Source organism: Schistocerca serialis, chromosome 6 (assembly GCF_023864345.2).
Source record: "Schistocerca serialis cubense isolate TAMUIC-IGC-003099 chromosome 6, iqSchSeri2.2, whole genome shotgun sequence".
Taxonomy (NCBI): Eukaryota; Metazoa; Arthropoda; class Insecta; order Orthoptera; family Acrididae; genus Schistocerca; species Schistocerca serialis.
This window is the reverse complement of record NC_064643.1, coordinates 381,238,254-381,256,861: the sequence shown is the minus strand read 5'-3', so window position 1 is coordinate 381,256,861 and position 18,608 is coordinate 381,238,254. Positions and strand designations below refer to the sequence as shown.

Genomic DNA, 18,608 nt, shown 5'->3' with positions numbered 1-18,608 from the left:
TAGACTGAACACTAGGCCGGGATGACTGCATACTTGTCTCACATCATTCTTAGTTCGAGTACTTCGTTCTTGGTCTTCCTTTTTCGTTTGTTTGTGTACATATTGTACATTATCCGTCTCTCCGTGTAGTTTACATCAGTCTTTCCGAGACTTTTGAACATGTTGCACCATTTTACCAGTCAACAAATCCTTCGTTACTTTGTAAGATGCTACCATTACTGAACCTAGTGTCGGAACTACCTCTCTGGTGCATTTACATTTCCGAAAGCCAAACTGATCGTCATAAAAATGATCCGCCATTTTTTTAGTCTTCTACACATTATTATATTATTCTTGCTAGCGACTTTGACGTATAAGCTGTTAAGCTGATCATACGATAGTTTTTGTTCTTATCTCCCCTTGCTATCTTTGAGATTGTGACGTTTCCCCGAAAATCTGGTGGTAATTTTGCTGTCTCTTAGATTCCACACACCAGATTATATGATTATTTCGTTACCACCTTCCCTAATGATTTTAGAAGTTGCGAAGGAATATTATTTATGCTTTCTGTCTTACTTGATCACATATCCACCAAAGCTCTGTTAAAACTGAACACTACATCTCCTATGTGTTACGTATCAACTCCCATTTCTTCTGCTACGTTCTCATACGGCTCCTCCACTTGCTTTCAGTGTACTCTTTCAGCCTATCAGCTCTGTCTTCTGCTTTCAGAAATGGAATTCCTCTTGCATCCTTAATCTTGACATATCTTCCTTTATTTTCTGTGAAGGTTATTTTGACTTTTATGTATGGTGAAGCCATCGTTCTGACGACCATTCTTTCTCGATTTCTTCACATTTTCCTGCAGTCATTAGCAATTGTTGTGGTTATTGTTGTGGTTTTCTGTCCTGAGACTGGTTTGATGCAGCTCTCCATGCTACTCTATCCTGAACAAGCTTCTTCATCTCTCAGTACTTATGGCAACCTACATCCTTCTGAATCTGCTTAGTGTTTTCGTCTCTTGGTCTCCCTCTACGATTTATACCCTCCACGCTGCCCTCCAATGCTAAATTTGTGATCCCTTGATGCCTCAGAACATGTCCTACCAACCGGTCCCTTCTTCTTGTCAAGTTGTGCCACAAACTCCTCTTCTCCCGAATTCTATTCAATACCTCCTCATTAGTTATGTGATCTACCCATGTAATCTTCAGCATTATTCTTTAGCACCACATTTCGAAAGCTTCTACTCTCATCTTGTCCAAACTGCTCATCGTCCATGTTTCATTTCCATACACACTCCATGCAAATACTTTCAGAAACGAATTCCTGACACTTAAATCTATCCTCGATGTTAATAAATTTCTCTTTTTCAGAAACGCTTTCCTTGCCATTCCCAGTCTACATTTTATATCCTCGTTAGCAGTGGATACCTGGAAAAACCATTTATTTCATTCCAAAGTGACTTAATTTGCTGTTTTCCTGGTTTTTTCATATCGCTGTTTATGTTCTGCCTTTCGTCGATACGTTGAAGTTCTTCTTGTGCTACTCAGTGTTTCTTCGGATTTACGTTGTCTGTAGCGGTGTTTATTCGTCGAACCTCTGTGATTTCTTGAAAAATATCATGTCACCATCATTAACTCCTAAAGAATTCTTTATTTACATAACCATTTTCGGTCGGCTAAGCATCATTAGGTTCACAGAAATATTCACATCATCATGTTAGATGAATCATAAAATTATTAACCTCAGATGATAAAACCATGAATTAGACACTGTTGTACATCGTAATAGAAATTAAATCGTCAGTCTATGAAAACTGAACTTGGTAGTGCACTCATTCATGTCATAACTGCAGTCGGCATTAACGATGAGAACAGATTGATGTGGTATGAATCAATTTTGTCATAATTATGATTTCTAAGTGCTTGTAGAAAGAAAAGTCATTATGGAGTTTCCAGGTATTGAGCAGTAATGCAGTGCTAGAAGGAATGAAGGGAGGCTATTGTTTAGAAACCCTTTTGCATAAGTACGGTGCAGGAAATAGAGAGGGACAAAACAATCACCTAGTGTCTTGGACTCAGCTGGATTCTTTCGAGGTCACAAATGCAGCATTATGACTAGCCATCAAACAGTAGTGGAAATCAGTATAAAGACAGGGTTCTACGAAAGAAATATTACAATATCTAAAGCATACATGTGTCTAATTTATTACGAAAGTAGCTGATACATGTAACACATAAATAAACATGATGGAATTATAGAGTTTCTTTCATAAAACGAGTTTCACATTAAGGTGTTTGTATTTTGTGGAAGGAAATTGATACAAAGGCACTCAATGTCCATTTGTGCTATTGCATTGATTGCACTTTGTCCAACATCCTTTCTTCTTAATTTTCTCAAAAATTCTCTTCGGCATTGACATTGTTAGGGTTTCTTTTTCTCCAATGCAGTTGTCGCCGATTCTTTTCGTACCGTTCTTTTCATCTGCCATATGGCCTCACATTGCCTTCGATTGCGATAAACAGGCCTTGTACGTATTACCAAAAAATTATCCATGGGGTTAAAATACTGGTTACGTGCAAGGTACGTCTAGACATAGACTTCTTTACCTTCAAATCACCTTTTGGTTGTAGCAGAAACATGCATTATCTTGTTGAAACATTAGACGTTCGTCCCCTAGGTCCTCATGCATTCTGATTATTTCTGTCACTAGCATCTCAGTGTACATGTTAGAGTTCGTTCTAGTGTTCAGAAAAGCAATCGTAATTTATGTTTAGGCAGAACGCTGCCCAAACATTTCCACCTTCAAATTTTCTGCTCATTCTTAACTGATGCTCTGTTCTCAGATTATGCCAATAACATAGAAATCCATCCTGCCCATCTTAATTAAACTTATCGTTGAAGACCACTATACCCGATTCTGAAGTCGTGACAAATGTGTTTCAGCAAATTCAAGTCCATTCAGTTTATGTTTGGGTGTTAGAGGTGGTGTCTGCAGTCGTTTCTTGAATGCAAGAAATTTTCCATCTGACAAAGTTTGTGGGACACATCTGGTAAATAAAATTACTCGCAAGTGTAAATCAGCAGCAACATGAGAATAATAATGGTTTGTAGCCCTTGCTTTCTGAAAAAGTAATTGTTTCGGTGCCTCAGATAAATTTCTACTTTGCCCTCATTTTCCGTTCTGTCCTTAGTGTGCGCCCTGCGGAATTATCAATAACTGTACTTGAACGGGACAACTTCTTGGTGATTTGACGATTAGAGACAGAGCTCTTTCTGAACTGTCGCACCATCGACAGCTCGCACCACATCTCCTGTAACAAGTTATTTGGGGTGAACGGGGTGTGGAACGTTTGCCGTGAGTGGCATTAAGACCGTTTTTCGGTAGCGGTCGTCAGTGAAGCAGCATGGACAGCGCAAGTCTGCAGGGCAACGGACTGGCTGTGTGCTGTACGACCCGCGTGACTTCCAAGTTTGCCTGGCTGAGCATCTTCCGGACACGGGGGAAGCGCATCGGAAAGTGGTAGTGGACACGTTACACTTCGGCGGACAAAGTCTGGCGGAGAGCGGCGGGTCGTCGTCATCCACTCAACTCCAGGCAGCTCCAAGTTTTTCCGCTGTTTGTCACCGCACAGCGGCTTTGAATGTTCTGTGAGCTACTTTTGGTTTGTTACTTCGTTGCCTAGACTAAGCATCATTCGTAATTGTTGATCATGCTCCCCGCCGTAAACGTGATAATTGTGACAGGTTCACTTCCTGCTCTTGGCAGGCCGAAGTGGCCGAGCAGTTCTAGGCGCTACAGTCTGGAACCACGCGACCGCTACGGTCGCAGATTCAAATCGTGCCTCGGGTATGGATGTGTGCGGTGTCCTTAGGTTAGTTAGGTTTAAGTAGTTCTAAGTTCTAGGGGACTGATGACCTCAGAAGTTAAGTCCCATAGTGCTCAGAGCCATCTGAACCTTTTGAACCTGCTCTTGTTTGTGTCCTTATGCATCTGTATCGGACTCGGTTCAGTCTCTTATTGTTGTTGTTCCCGTCTCCTGTGCCAGTCCAAGCGATTTGAGGAGCGTGTCGCTTGCATAAAAATATAATAGGTTCAGTGTGGTAAATGTCAAAGAGTCGTGATTTGATTGTGCATTTAAAATTTTTAGGGTTTTGTAAAACAAAAGGACAAGTCTTAATGCGTCATTATTCGAGACGTTCAAATTTTTGTTTGTGCTGGTACGTTGTGCACTAAACCGCGAAGTCGCTTTCTTCACTTATTTGAGGCCTGCAAGCCTGTGCATCTTAGGGGGGTAAATCTTGTAGCATGTATTTTGGTGGGACATACTTCCAAACCGAGGTAGGTGACATTCATCAGCAAGCTGTTCACGTCATCCTTCCCAGTTAGTTACGTTTCTCATGCAGCATTACGGTTAAGTATTTATCGTTTCCGCTTCGTGGTGTGATTTAGAGCTGAATCTCGGTTGGTTCCTGAACTTCTTTACTATCAAGTGTAAGAGGGGGAAGGTGATTGCCTTAGCCAGTTACCACATTATCTTTTATCGACTGATCACAACTGTTTTGTCTACTTTGCCAGACTGTTATGTCATGGCTTAAGTTTTAACTTACTTAAAAATTACTTCTGTATTGGAGTATCACTGTATATTTGTGCACTGGGTTGAATTCCCACTGGTTGCTTGGAAATGGAGGTGTGTCGTGAGCAGCGTATCTGACGTGACCTAAGTAATTTTGGGGACGTTTTGACGACCACATTGACCAAGGCATAGTGATTTCATATCAGGCAGCTTTAATTAATTTTGTTTCCCTTTCATGATCTCCCTTTTAGGTAGACCTGAATTATTTGTTGCATTTAGGTCAAACGCATACTAAACATATTTACTGCCTAACTGTTTTGATTAATATTTTTTACTGATGTTATACTCGTTTCGGAACATCGTCGTTTGGGGCATTCTTTGTACATACACTTCAAGAAGCTTTGAAGACATTGTTTTACTATTATCAGCAACTGTTCTGAAATTGTCGTACTTGATTGGATGGTTTGTCCTAATATGTCAAGGTCCTGTTGGCGTAACTGATAATGTTAGGTTTCCCAAGGAGTATTAATAAAAATCTTTATACGAATGACGCTCAATCCTTATTTTGCCCATCCCCTCCATTCTCATGGAGCCTTATGTGAGTAGAGTGTACAAATTTCGTCGAAGGCAAAATTTTTGCTATTTCATCACAAGATCATTGTTTTCCGTGGGGCAATGTCACGGGCGTGGCTTAAGTACACAACCTGCACTGCCTGTAATCGTGTCTGTTTCAGTCTGGAGTAAAGGCACGTACGAATACACTAACACTGCACGGAGAAAACAGCCTTTATATTGAGTTCCAGCCGAATCATTGATATCTTGTTTTATAGTGTACTATTTACATCAAATTCGATAATATCTGATTGTGTTTGACGTTATACTGGTTCTCATACTATTGTGTACACATTTTTTACAACTATTCCAACCGAGAATATTATTTTTCCTGTAAATATTCATTCCATTATAATGATTTGCACTACCGTACTACGCCACACGGGAATCGTCATAGTCTGTATTTGTAATAATAATAGTAGCGTCAGTGCGAAATTAGCACCGGCAACAGCAGCAGCAGAAGGAGCCCTGGAGTGTGGGAAGGCGCTCACCGTCTTGCCCTGCAGCAGCCCAATGCGGCAGTCGAGCAGCACGGTGTGTCCGACGCGCGCCGTCACGTTGTGCGGGCCCGGCCCGTCCTCAAAGTAGGGGCCGTGGCGGCGCTCGTCGCCCGCCGAGTGCAGGTGGTAGTGGGGGTGTGGCGGCGCGCGGTAGGCGGCGCGCGTGCTGCCCGCCCCCGGCGTCGCGGCGCTGCTGCCGGGGGCGAGCGGCGGCGCGGCGGCCGTCGTGGCGGGCGCAGCGTCAGGAGAGCTCGGCTGCGGAGGCGACGCACCTGCCGGCGCACACAGCACAGAAGCGGAAACTATTAATTACGAGCAGTAGGCTACAACGTTCACTTCTACTCGGGTAACACGTTCCCCAAGCTTGTTAATAACACTGACAGCCACTAAAATTGCAACACCAGGAAGCATAAAAATTAGGTAACTTAACTCATTCTAAGTAGACAACATAGTAGTGCTGACAATCTTGCAGGTAGGGCAACCACAACTACGAGTAATCGTCTTGGATATTAATAAACCGCTTTAGCTGTATTTAGTACTTCGTTTATAGATAACAACCGGTTTGGTAGCACTAGGAGACACTTCTTCAGATGAACATCTGTACAACATCAGATGAACATCTGTACAACAATAAATGCAAAAGGATTAACAACCCTAGACACGACAGATTTTTCAAAATTATTTTAAGATCTTCCTCCTCCTCCCCCTCCCCACCTCACCTCTCCACCTCCTATGCACGAGGGTTTTGCATATCTTTCTTTCAATAATATTTTAAAAACTCTTATAATTTTTTAAAGTTTTATTTGCACTTATATCAAAATTCATTACAGCCTTGGATCGTTTTAACCGTAAAAATAAGAAAATGAAGAATTCGAAAAAATACGAAAAAATAATTTTCAGAACTTTATAGAGTACTTAAAGTATCTTTAAGTTTAAGGTTTACTCAATGGACACTACCGAAAGATCTGTTTCGTTGCCGTAATGTATGCATCTGATTTACGCCATTAAAGAGTTCCTTTATGTTAGCATAACTTACAGGCGCCATTCACGAAAGTATAAGTCAGCTGTCACTATTATATTATGCAGATTGTTTTACACAAACGTTTTTTGTACTTTTCATCCCAGTATTCCACCACCTTTCATTTGTTCGAGTCCAAACATCGTCGGCGCATGCGCAAGCCGTCTATAATCAAGCCGTCAGTGTGATGCAATACGCGGCCGTGTCTCCCGTTCGGGATCGCGTATAGACCGGAGAAGTGGTAAGTGCGGTTCTCCGTTCTGTTTTTCCGTCGATAACTATCTGCTTGACGGGTTTGGTCTAGGAAGAACATTCCATTATTCTGTGGCAACCGCTTCATGGCATTTCATGCTAGCCGCAAATGAGGTCTCAATAGTTCTTCATTCATTTTTACCTTGCCAATTAATCATTGCGGAATAATTTGATTAAGACCATTCACCATGTTCGAATTCGGCTGTTTTATTCCATGATATATCGTTTTTTAGCGGCGTTTTGTTCTGATGGACAACAAATGTTGGGTACAAGGTTCTGAACTTTTTGCTTTAGTTGTTCAGTCATGTGAGTACAAGTGTTTTAGTATACTCATGTAAAAGTTTTTATTAATTTCGTAAAAAAAATTCAAAATATAAAATTAATTTTAGGAAACGTATCCAATCTGTGGGTGTCTCAGAGTTGTTATTCCTTATGGATTTATTGTTATACAGATTTTCACATGAAGATGTGGCTTTTTAGTGTCACGAAACCGGTAGTGATGTAAAAATAAAGGACTAACTACAGCTCAAGCGGTTTATTAATACCCAAGACAATGTAGTAGGATGATTATATTACCAAATTTCTGGTGTGCGAAATTAATACGCAAAACTGAAAACGTTGGTAACAACAATGACCATAACCCTCACATCTACATTATACTCCGAAAGCCATCTAACGGCGTGTGGCGGACGGTACTTTTCGTGCCAGTAACTGATACCCCTACTCTGCTCCATTTGCGATGGCGCGTGGGAAGAATGATTGTCGACAAGCATTGCCACAAATTTCTCTAACTTTCTCGTCATGCTCATTCCGCTAGATGTTTGTGAAAGAAAATAATACGTTTTCCGACTTTTCCTCTCACCAGATTTCAATAGCAGTGCTCTCCGTGATGCACGACACCTATCTTGTAATGTCTACCACGACTAAACGCTCCTACTACGAAACGCGCCGCTCATCGTGGGATCTTCTGTATCTCATCTATGAGCCCTACCTGGCAAGGATCCCCGATTAATGAATAACTGTCAAGAATCTGTCGAACAGGCGTCTTGTAAGCCACTCCTTTCGTGGATGAGTTACATTTCCTTAAGGTTCTTCCTATGACATTGTCTGATATCTGATTTTCCTTGTACGTTTTATGTGGTCATCCTACTGAAGGTCGCACTAGATAGTTTCTCCTAGATATTTTAGGATACATACTGTTTCCAACAAACTTTTATAAACGCTGTAGTTGTACAGTAGTGGATTTCTTTCCCTTTGTTAGCGCAATATGTTACTTTTATTTACGTTCAGAGTCAACTGCAGGTAAGATGTTTTGATTGATTCCAAACTTACTGAAGTTCTAACAGGAAAAAGAAATACATAGTAATAAAAATGATTCGTTTTATTACTGTTTTGCGAAGATTGAGTGGACTGCAAAAAAATTTACTTTTCTGGGGGGTAAGTCGTACCCTAGTGAATAGAACTGACAGTGAGAGGCCTTATTTGATTGAGGTTACAACTCGGTAACAGTGTTAACAGTTACGATAAATATTGTCAGCCTCTAGCACACAGTGTATTCGCAAAAATCTCCAAGTATATTCACAACTCGCCAGAATGTATCACGCTCACACAACAACAGTTTGATCAGTGAGCGAAAAATCAAACAGGAAAACTTCAAGCAATCGACGACGGACTTCGACGTGTTCTAGCAACAGCAGTCTGCACAAAATTATCACATTTGTGAAAATGGTGCCGCAGTCAGATTACATTATCTGTAGAAGGACCATATGTGCATTTGAGAATAGTGATTATGATACCACGAGAGTGATAGATAGTAAATGAAACAGCCAGCTTAGTCCAATACCTTTTAAGGGCCATTTTTTTCAGAACACCACTGGCTATATGTTGAACAAATGACCAACATGGCCACACGTACGCAGCACAGTGTGTGTTCTTGAAGATATTATTAAGTCCCCATAAGCATGTTGTGTAGCCCTCATATGTAACTAATAGCAGTTCTCACCTTGGTTGTTGAAGTTGGACTGACAGCTACTCTTGCTTCAACAGTTATAAAAATAAATACAAATCATTCTGCGATATTAGATTATCACTACAATCACATACGTTCTATGGATGAATTATGAGCTACGTTTCACTCAGTATATTTATTATATGATTTGAGCCTTTTCTGACGTTGCTTGGAAGCACAACAAGCAGCTCTGTACGTGCTCCTTTCAGATGTATCCTCTGAGGAATGTCTGTGATACCGGAAGTTTGACGCATTTACCGAAATATTTAACAACGTTAATCGAGCAGGATATATTTGCTTTACATACTGACAACACGACTCTGGAGTTACAGAACAGATACTGTTAACATTGATTCATTCAGTAGTTGAGTATGTCTCAGTGCAGCGGCCTCTCGCATCTACCGTTATATTTTCTGTTATTATACAGGGAGATTTATTTCCTTTTAATGTTTCATTTCAAGCAACAGGGTTTATCTAACTGCGTGTGGAATCGTTATACCGAAGTAACAGAGAATATTTACAAACCATATTTGTGGGTGCGTGAAATCTTATGGGACTTAACTGCTAAGTTCATCAGTACCTAAGCTTACTCACTACTTAACCTAATTTATCCTAAGGACAAACACACATACCCATGCCCGAGGGAGGACTCGAACCTCCACCGGGACCAACAGCAAATCCCATGACTGCAGCGCCTTAGACCTCTCGGCAAACCATATTTGTACACCGAGCAGTATCATTTATGATTCTTACAGTCTATCTAACGACTGAAATAATAATTCCTTTGACAGATTTACTCACGTCATTTTGAAAGGATACTGTTTTGACCATTTTGCAGTACTAAAGAAAAGTGTTTAAGTACAACATCTACCAGAAAACAGTGCCCTTATCGACGGAAAAGAAGCCTGTATTGACGAAGATATGGATTGGAAATTAGTACTCGCCGTAATGCCACAAAAAGAACAGGGCACCAGAATCTTGATGGTAAGACGAACAGTTTACTTTCGTTCCACAATAAGGAGAGTCCAGTATTGTAGTCATTTCTTTCACTCTCTTAGCTTGTGTAGTGTAATGCGCCAGACTAAGAGATAAACTGTTAGGCGAAACTGTTGTTCAGTAAACAGTAACTACATCGTATTGTCAGAAATGAAATACTTCACCATGTAACGAAGCATTCTGTCCAAAAAAAATTTCTATAGATAACATACAATATGAATGAGTAATTAATCTTTCTTAGATGTATTACGTCTCAGTGTTTGAGGTGGTTCTCGAAACTAACAGAGTCAAATGTTGAGACTTTGCTGGTTCTTTACCAACCTACTTTTTACTATTTTTCATAATGACGTTATCATACTATTTAACCAAAATTCTGGAATCTCACAAACACGTTCGCCTCGCAAAAAAATGATGGAACGGACAAATAGGTGTACTTTAAATTACGGAACTACATTATTCAGTAAAGAGTAAACAACTCATTTTTCTTTTTAACTGCCTCGTTTCACTCCCACCATAGTCCAGAACAACAAATATTTCTCACTTTAATTAACTCATTTCACGTTATGGAACACAAATATGGCTATATTAATTAATTTTTAGAAGAATTAAATTATATTAGCCGTAGCTCGATATTGGGAATTTTTCATTAGAGAGCATATGCGACATAGTAAATCATGAAGCGTTATTCCATGTCGCCAGTTATTAAAGGACCACAAACCAATAGGCGGAAAATTCTGCACGTGCCTCGTAATGTCTTTATTACCAGCTAGTGGTCTGTCATACACGGTGCAGTCGAATTAATGTGACCACCTCCTATGTTCGATATGAAATGCAATAACCATTCACAGACGACAGGTGGCAGCAATAGCAGTGAAGGGTGTAGGAACTCCGTCTGGGAAGTGGAAAACAGTGCAGCCGTTGAGGTATCACGAAGATGTAGCGATTTAACTGAAGTCCAAAAGGGCACCATCAATGGCTTTCCGGCCTAGGGTGGAAGCATTTCTGAAACGGCTAAGTTCGTAAACTATTTACGTGCCACCGTGGTTAAAATACACCCTGCATAGCATAATGGCGCTATTGAAAACGCGCGTCGAGGGAACTGGGTTTACCACTGGCCATAGATGGCAGGGGTGAAGTACGGCTGCGGAGTTGTGTACTGGCGAATAGACGTGAAACCGTTGAGCAAATAACTGACCGGCCGGATAAACCAAGGGGCTACCAACAGTGCCTCCTCAACGACTGTTCTGCGAACGTTGCAGCTTGTATGTCTCCGCAGCCTGGTTCTGTTGATGCACCCCTCCTGAGTGATGTTCATCCGTACGAAGCCTGGAATTGGCACGGCAATACCGCAACTCACCGTCCATTGCGTGGTAACTGGTGGCCTTTTCAGATGATCCACGTTTTATGATCAGTCGAACTGAAAGGAAGCATGGCCGGAAAGGGAGCATAATGGTGTGGGGAATGTTTTCATGGAATTCCCAGGGTGGTCTTGTCATTCTGTTAGGCACAATGGATCAACAAAAGGCATCTACACTCGGGGACCCTGTCCACCCCGAAATGCAGTTCGTTTTTCCTCGGTGCAGTAGCGTCTACCCGCAGGACAATGCAACGTGTCACATAGCTCGCAGCGAACGTGCGTGGTTCGAAGAGCACCATTGTGAGTTTACCGTACTCATCAGGCCAACAAACCTTCCGGATTTAAACCCAGTCGACAATCTATGGGACGATCTCGATCGCGCTGTCCGCGCTATGGATCCTCAACCAGGCCAACCAGCGCAGCTGTCCATCGCACTGGTGTCGGCATGGCTCCACATCCCTGTCCGTACCTTCCAGAATATCATTCACTCTCTTCCTACACGTCTAGCAGCGACCCGCGCTGCAAATGGTTGCTATTCAGGCTTTTGATAGGTGATCACGTTAATGTGACATCACAGTGTACAACATCGTCGGAATCGAATCAGGTCAATGTTCTTGTTGTTGTGGTGGCTGTTGCTGTGGTCTTTAGTTAACCTTTTCATCTCCGAATAACGTCCGCCCCGATAGCTAAAAGGTCAGCGTGAGGATTACCGTCCTACGGTCCCGAGTTTGATTCCGGGCTGGCTCGGGGATTTTCTCCGCTCAGGGACTGGTTGTTGTGTTGTCTTCATTATCATTTCATTCCCATCCGGCGCGCAGATCGTCCAATGTGGCGTCGAACGTAAATAGACCTCCACCAAGGCGGCCGGACCTGCCTCGTAGGGGGCCTCCAAGCCAATGACGCCAAACGCTCATTTCATTTTTTTTCTCCGAATAACTACTGCAACTTACATCCTTCTGAATCTGCTACCTGTATTGATCCCTTCGTCTCACTCTGCAACTTTTACCCCCGGCACTTTACCCCAGTACTAAACTGGTTTTCCCTTGATGTCTTAGAGTATGTTCTGTCAACTCAATCTTTTCTTCTAGTCAGGTTGTATCATAAATTTCTTCGCCCCCCCCCCTCCCCCCGCACCTACTGTTCCATTCACTTGCTCCTCTTTCGTTACGCAATCTACCCATCTAGTCTACATCATTCTTCTGTAGCACCATACTTCAAAGGCTTCTATTTTTCTGTTGCATAAGTTTACATAAACAATTTAGCGCCCATATGTCACTTCCGTGCACGCCTGCAGTCTATAAAAATACCTTTAGAAAGTATTTCCTAACGCCTACATTTCGATGTTAACATGTTTGTCTTCTTCAGAAGCGCTTTTCTCGCCGTTGTCAGTCTATAGTTGGAATCCTCCTTACTTCGGTCATTGTCAGTTATTTTGCTACCAAAAAAACAAAACTCATTTACGCTTTGAAGTGTCTCTCTTCCCATCCTAGTTAAAAAAAAATGGTTCTGACCACTATGGGACTTAACTTCTGGGGCCATCAGTCGCCTAGAACTTAGAACTAATTAAACCTAACTAACCTAAGGACATCACACACATCCATGCCCGAGGCAGGATCCGAACCTGCGACCGTAGCGGTCGCTCGGCTCCAGACTGTAGCGCCTAGAACTGCACGGCCACTCCGGTCGGCCCATCCTAGTTCCCTCAGCATTATTTGATTTCATTCGACTACATTCCATTATATTTATTTTGCTTCAGTTGATATTCACCTTGTACCCTACTTTCAAGACACTGTTCATTCCGTTAAACTTCTCTTCCAAGTGCTTTGCAGTCTCTGACAGAATTACAGCGTCGTCGAGGAACCTCATTTTTTATTTCTCCTCCGTGAGTTTCAATTCCTACTTTGAATTTTTCTTTTTTTCCTTTACTGCTTGTTCAGTGTACTGATTAAATAAGATCGTGGATAGGTTGCAACCCTGTCTCACTGCCATCACAACCACTGCTTCCCTTTCATGGATCTCGACTCCTATAACTGCCATCTGTTTTTGTAAAAGTATTAAATAGCCTTCCATTCCCTGTATTTTACCTCTGTTGACTTACTGATCAATCCCCGAAAGTTTCGAAGAGGTTATTAGAAGTTGCGGGAGACGCAGTCTATTATTAGGCTGTGTAAAGTTTGTATAGTAGGTACATGACGGCAAGGAAGAATAATCTGCTTCCTCATCATGCCGTCAGATTCAAATAACATTTTGTAAATAGCGTACGGAGCTAGGTTCCCATAAACAGATACAAATAAAGAGGGCGAACAGTGCTGTGGAATAACGGAAATTTAGAATGTCATATAGGCTGATTCACACCCCGTATTAAGAAAACTCCCCAGTAAGTGTGTCTGCATAACTGAGAAAAAAGCGGATATCATCACTGGACTGTCAAAAAATATTCACAGACTTGTTCCTATACTTGTCTTGGAGTGTAATTCTCAAGTAATAGCGTTTCCATTCGATCAGCGACACGTTAACTGTGGATCTGGAAAAACTATCAGTGGCTCTGAACACTATGGGACTTAACATCTATGGTCATCAGTCCCCTAGAACTTAGAACTACTTAAACCTAACGACATAACACAACACCCAGTCATCACGAGGCAGAGAAAATGCCTGACCCCGCCGGGAATCGAACCCGGGAACCCGGGCGCGGGAAGCGAGATCGCTACCGCACGACCACGAGCTGCGGACTGGAAAAACTATCGCCAATGTACGTTTTATGGAAGTAAGGAAGACAATTGAATGTGTCAATATTGTTGATGGCTCACTGTAAATAAATGGCTAAGATTCCTTGAAGCATAGTTTCGTTTGCATCTCTCTGCAATGTATGTACATCTTTACTACAAGCATGTTTGACTCGATAAAGAAGGTGTGGGTTACCTATCCACAGACGGTTCTATGTGCTGAAGTATTCTCTTGTAAATAGACCTAAAGCCACTGAGGCTGATCAATAATTATTTTCGAGAGAGAGAGAGAGAGAGTAATGCGTTCAAGAATATAACTTTATTTTTAAATGTCCTTGAACACAGGAACAATAACAAAGTCAAGATATATAAAAAGAGACGGCGTAGCGCTAGAACAAAACTAAAGAGTAAACACCTACTAAATAACCTTCTTCACAGAATAAACCCTAAAGTCCACTGCACTATTTCGTTGTGGCACCAGGTCGTTCCTACACAGAGCCCCCCCCCCCCCCCCCCATCTTTGTAGAGCGGAGCTCCGGGAACATAAGGATACTTGTATCTTAAAATTCTGCCCGCCGTAGAGAGCTTCTCTGAGAACGGTGGGTCTTGCGGTGTGGTTTCCTGCTTCTGGCTTGGAATGTTGCTCCTATTCGTCATTTTGTGTAGGCGGTGGTTCTTCACTGATGTCTTGATTTTCTCCGTCAGCTGGTGGCCACATGTGCGCCGGTTTCACTCTCTCAATGGAAACTCATTTATCGCCTCCCGTCATGATTTACCTGCAGCGTATGTTCATCTCTCGCGACTACTTTATACGGCCCAGTATATGGCGGCTGAAAAGGTGTTCGTACAGCGTCTGTCCTCAGCCGTACATAAGGGCAATTGATAAGATGCTTATGAACGAATCGAGTGTTGGTGCCATGTCGACAATTAGGTGTCGGTCGTAGCTGTGCCATGTGGCTGCGGACTTGTTGTAAGGCATGTCGCCCGCTGTCGCTTCCCTCGGTTCATATCTGCCGGCAGCCTGAGGTTCTCTCCGTAAATCATCTCAACCGTGGATGCTTCTAGGTCTGATTTGCAGGCAGTTCGGAGACCTAGCAGCACCACTGACAACGCTGAAGTCCAGCTGTCCTCATGGCACATCATTGCTGTCTTTAATGTCCTGTGGCACCAATCAACCATGCCATTGCTCGCTGGGTGATAAGTGGCGATGCGGTGATGGCCGAATCCACAGAGCTTGGCTAATTGTTGGAACAAAGTGGATTCAAATTGTTGTCCTTGATCGGTTGTCACGTATACTGGACATCTCAAACTGGAGATTCAAGAAGCCAAAAATATTTGAGCTACCCTCTCTGCTGAAATGTACGATAGTGGAGAAGCTTACGCCCATCTTGTATGCCTGTCCACCGATGTCACCGAACACTTGTAGCCTTCAGAAGGTGGTAGAGGGCAACAGTGTCCAAATGAACGTGGGAGAACCTCTTTGTTACCGAGAGAAAATCTGCAACTGCTTTATGAACATGCCGTCCAGTCTCGTTCCTTTGGCATAGCATGTATGTTGTTACCCTACCGCAGCAATATACTCGTCCAGACAAAACGTTCCGTGAGTAGTTTGATAGTTGCTCTGCTACCCGGATGACTGAGTCCGTGCACGCTATATAAAACCTCTTTCCGTAGTTGCTTTGGGATGAAAGACTGGGTTTGTTCGTAGCTATGTGGCACCATATCTTCACATTCACGCCCGCTGGCTGGTTTAACTGACGTCCGGTTGCTACGTCCTGTAAGTACTGTTGGAGCTGTGCGTCATTATTTTGTGATGCGGCTAATTTATCGTAGTCTGCGGTTTGTGAAATAACCGAGATCCGCGACAGGAAATCGGCGACTATGTTTTCGGTTCCCTTGATATGCTTGATATGCGTACTGAATGCAAAAGTTATTGGTTTGGTCGGAATATACAGTAAATGCTCTTGCCTCTACATACGGGGGAAAGTACCGGATAGCTTCATACATCGCTAATGATTCTCTGTCGTATGCGCTCCATTTCCTTTGTGGGTCTGTAAGTTTTCGTGAGAAAAAACCCAAAGGCTGCCTTTTGTCGTTTACTTCCTGGTGTAGTGCGGCTCATAACGCGTCTTGGCTGGCATCGACTACTATTGACAGAGGTGCTTTTGGTACCGGATGAGTAATGAGTAGTGCTGTTCGTAAGTCTGCCTTTATGTGTTGAAATGCTCTATGTCCACGTTCCATTGCAACTGTCGTTTGCCATTTGCAGTTTTAACAGCGAGAGCGTCTGTCAAGAGCGCTTGTGCTAGTGCAGATCGCGGCAAATGCTGTCTATAGAAAGTTACCGCGCCAAAAAATTTTCTGACTTGGTGGTAAGTCTCGGGGTGGCTCATGTTGTCAATTACTGCTACCTTGTCCTCTCGCGGGAGTATGCCCTCCACCGAAACTTCATATCCCAGAAAAGTCACTTGCCGTTTCCGCAGTTCGCATTTTGCTTTGTTGACTACTATTCCGTACTGGTTTATGCGGGCGAACACTGCGGACAGATGCTTCTCGTGTGCTTCTGCCGTCGATGATGAGATTAATATATCAAGATACGTGATTCATCCTTTCAACCCGCGCAAAACTTCATCAATAAATCGTTGCCATGTTTGAACTGCGTTCTTTAACCCGAAAGGCATTCGGACATATTCGAATAAACTTAAAGGTGTTGTAACTGCTGTTTCCGGTATGTGTTCTTCTGCGACCGGTATCTGGTGATAAGCTTTTTTACAATCAATAATGCTAGAGATCGTTGCCCCTGCTAACTGATTTGTGGAATCGCGAATATTAGGTACTGGGTAACGATCTGGTATAGTACGTGCGTTTAACTTCCTATTATCGCCACATGGTCTCCACGACCCATATTTTTTATTTGCCAAATGTATGGGTGATGCCCACGGGCTGTTTGATTTACGTATGATCTGATGCCAGTAATGCTTCGAACTCTGCTTTTGCTGCCATGAACCGATCGGGTGCTAACCCACGCGGTCGTTGATGTATTGGATGACAGGGCGTGGTGTAAATGGGGTAAACAGTTTTGTGAGTTACTGCGGATTTTTCTGCGACCGTGTTGTCATTCACGGCTTGTGACACCACGTCACAGTTATGCTTGGCAGTGTGGTAAGTGTCAGTTCCGTGTTGCCATCTACTGTCTCTTGATTTCGTTTAATCCGTGCATTAGCAAGATCTACGGTAATGTGTGTGTCACAAAGAAATTCTGCACTCAATATCGCGTGTGATACCTCTGCCAGAATGAAAGTCCAGTGACAGCTTTGTGAGAAGCCTAAAGCGACTTCGATTTTACGTGTTCCATGAGCATCAAATGGCGACTTTTTTGCTGCTATTAATTGCAAAATGGAGTGCCAACCGTTCCTTGATAGTCAGTAACGGGGATCACACTCACATCGGATCCCGAGTCTATTAGGTAGCAACGGTTCGACTTGACATCTCTGACAAAGCCGTTTGGAGGTGGTAAGAAAATTATTGACATCACTCACCCGTCCGTAGTTTGCGTCGATCTCACCTCGTTGTCTGTGCTACCACGGCCCACTGCTCCTACTGCTGGCCGCCGCTCACGTTTGGGTACGCACATGTCTGCGAACACGTTGTAACTCTATACGCGGAGCGTTGATGGTACCAACAAACCCGTCCTCGATGAATTTCGCCTTTGGCCTTGCTGTTTTCATTCTGTAACAATTGAGAGCTGTTGCTGCAATTATGCCATCTGTCGTGTTAGTTCTTGCATTAGTTTGTTGACCTCCGTATGATGAGTCTTCTGTATTGCTGCTATCACTTCTGACGCTTCCTCCTCGTTAAAGATTGCCTTGCAAGCCACCTGTGGATTGCCTGTGGCCGCATGGACGTTGTATGATATCTCCAAGAGGTTCTGCGTGTTGTGTTTTTCACGATTTATTAGTGCGGCTTTTACCGTGCTTGATAGTTGATCTAGACAGATTTGTTTGAGCGTCACATCTGATAATTCTTTTGTGTTGACTATACCGCACAAATGCTTCCAAAATTCCGACGGTGTCCTGTCACCTACAGCTTCTTCTCTAAGCATCTGCCGTATGCGTTGATTTAACGGTTTACGCATTCTGGAGAGTAATACATTTTTCAACGCCACGTACGGTCGTTCTGCTGGAGGTAGGAGTATTGCATCTTCTGCTGCGGCTGCTGCTCTAGCATCCAGCGCATTCACCGTTATCGCGAATTTCGTCTGCTCATCGTGGATTTTGCTTTGGGCAAACATGAGAGCTGCAGTTTGTCCAGCAGGAACTGCGGTGTTGGAATTTTTACGTGATGCAAGTTTTCCGTCGGGCTGTTGGTTTGTACGGCCGCACGCGTGTTTGACGTTGGAGTAATAGACGTCTCCAGTGCTAATTTCAATGCTTCAAGTTGTTCATGTATCTGTTCTTGAAGGTTCACCAGCTGCATCTCTTCATTCCTCCACGAACTTTCTGAACTCGCCGAATTCTCTTGTTTGTACATTGTAATTTTCTTTATGTTCAGTGTTTTGGGACACCACTAAAGCCAATGAGGCT

The 18,608-nt window shown here is 42.9% G+C and overlaps 1 protein-coding gene across 1 annotated transcript in view; it reads right to left on the bottom strand.

Annotated features, from left to right (window-relative positions):
• The window catches only part of LOC126484880 (V-set and transmembrane domain-containing protein 2B-like), a 124,416-nt gene extending 106,164 nt beyond the window's left edge, over positions 1–18,252 (bottom strand). The window contains exons 1-2 of the mRNA XM_050108477.1: positions 18,195–18,252; positions 5,660–5,940 (exon numbers count right to left, since the gene is read on the bottom strand). Of these exons, the coding sequence (XP_049964434.1) occupies positions 5,660–5,940; positions 18,195–18,252 (339 nt within the window). The remainder of the gene's footprint in view (positions 1–5,659; positions 5,941–18,194) is intronic.
• Positions 18,253–18,608: the final 356 nt, after the last annotated feature.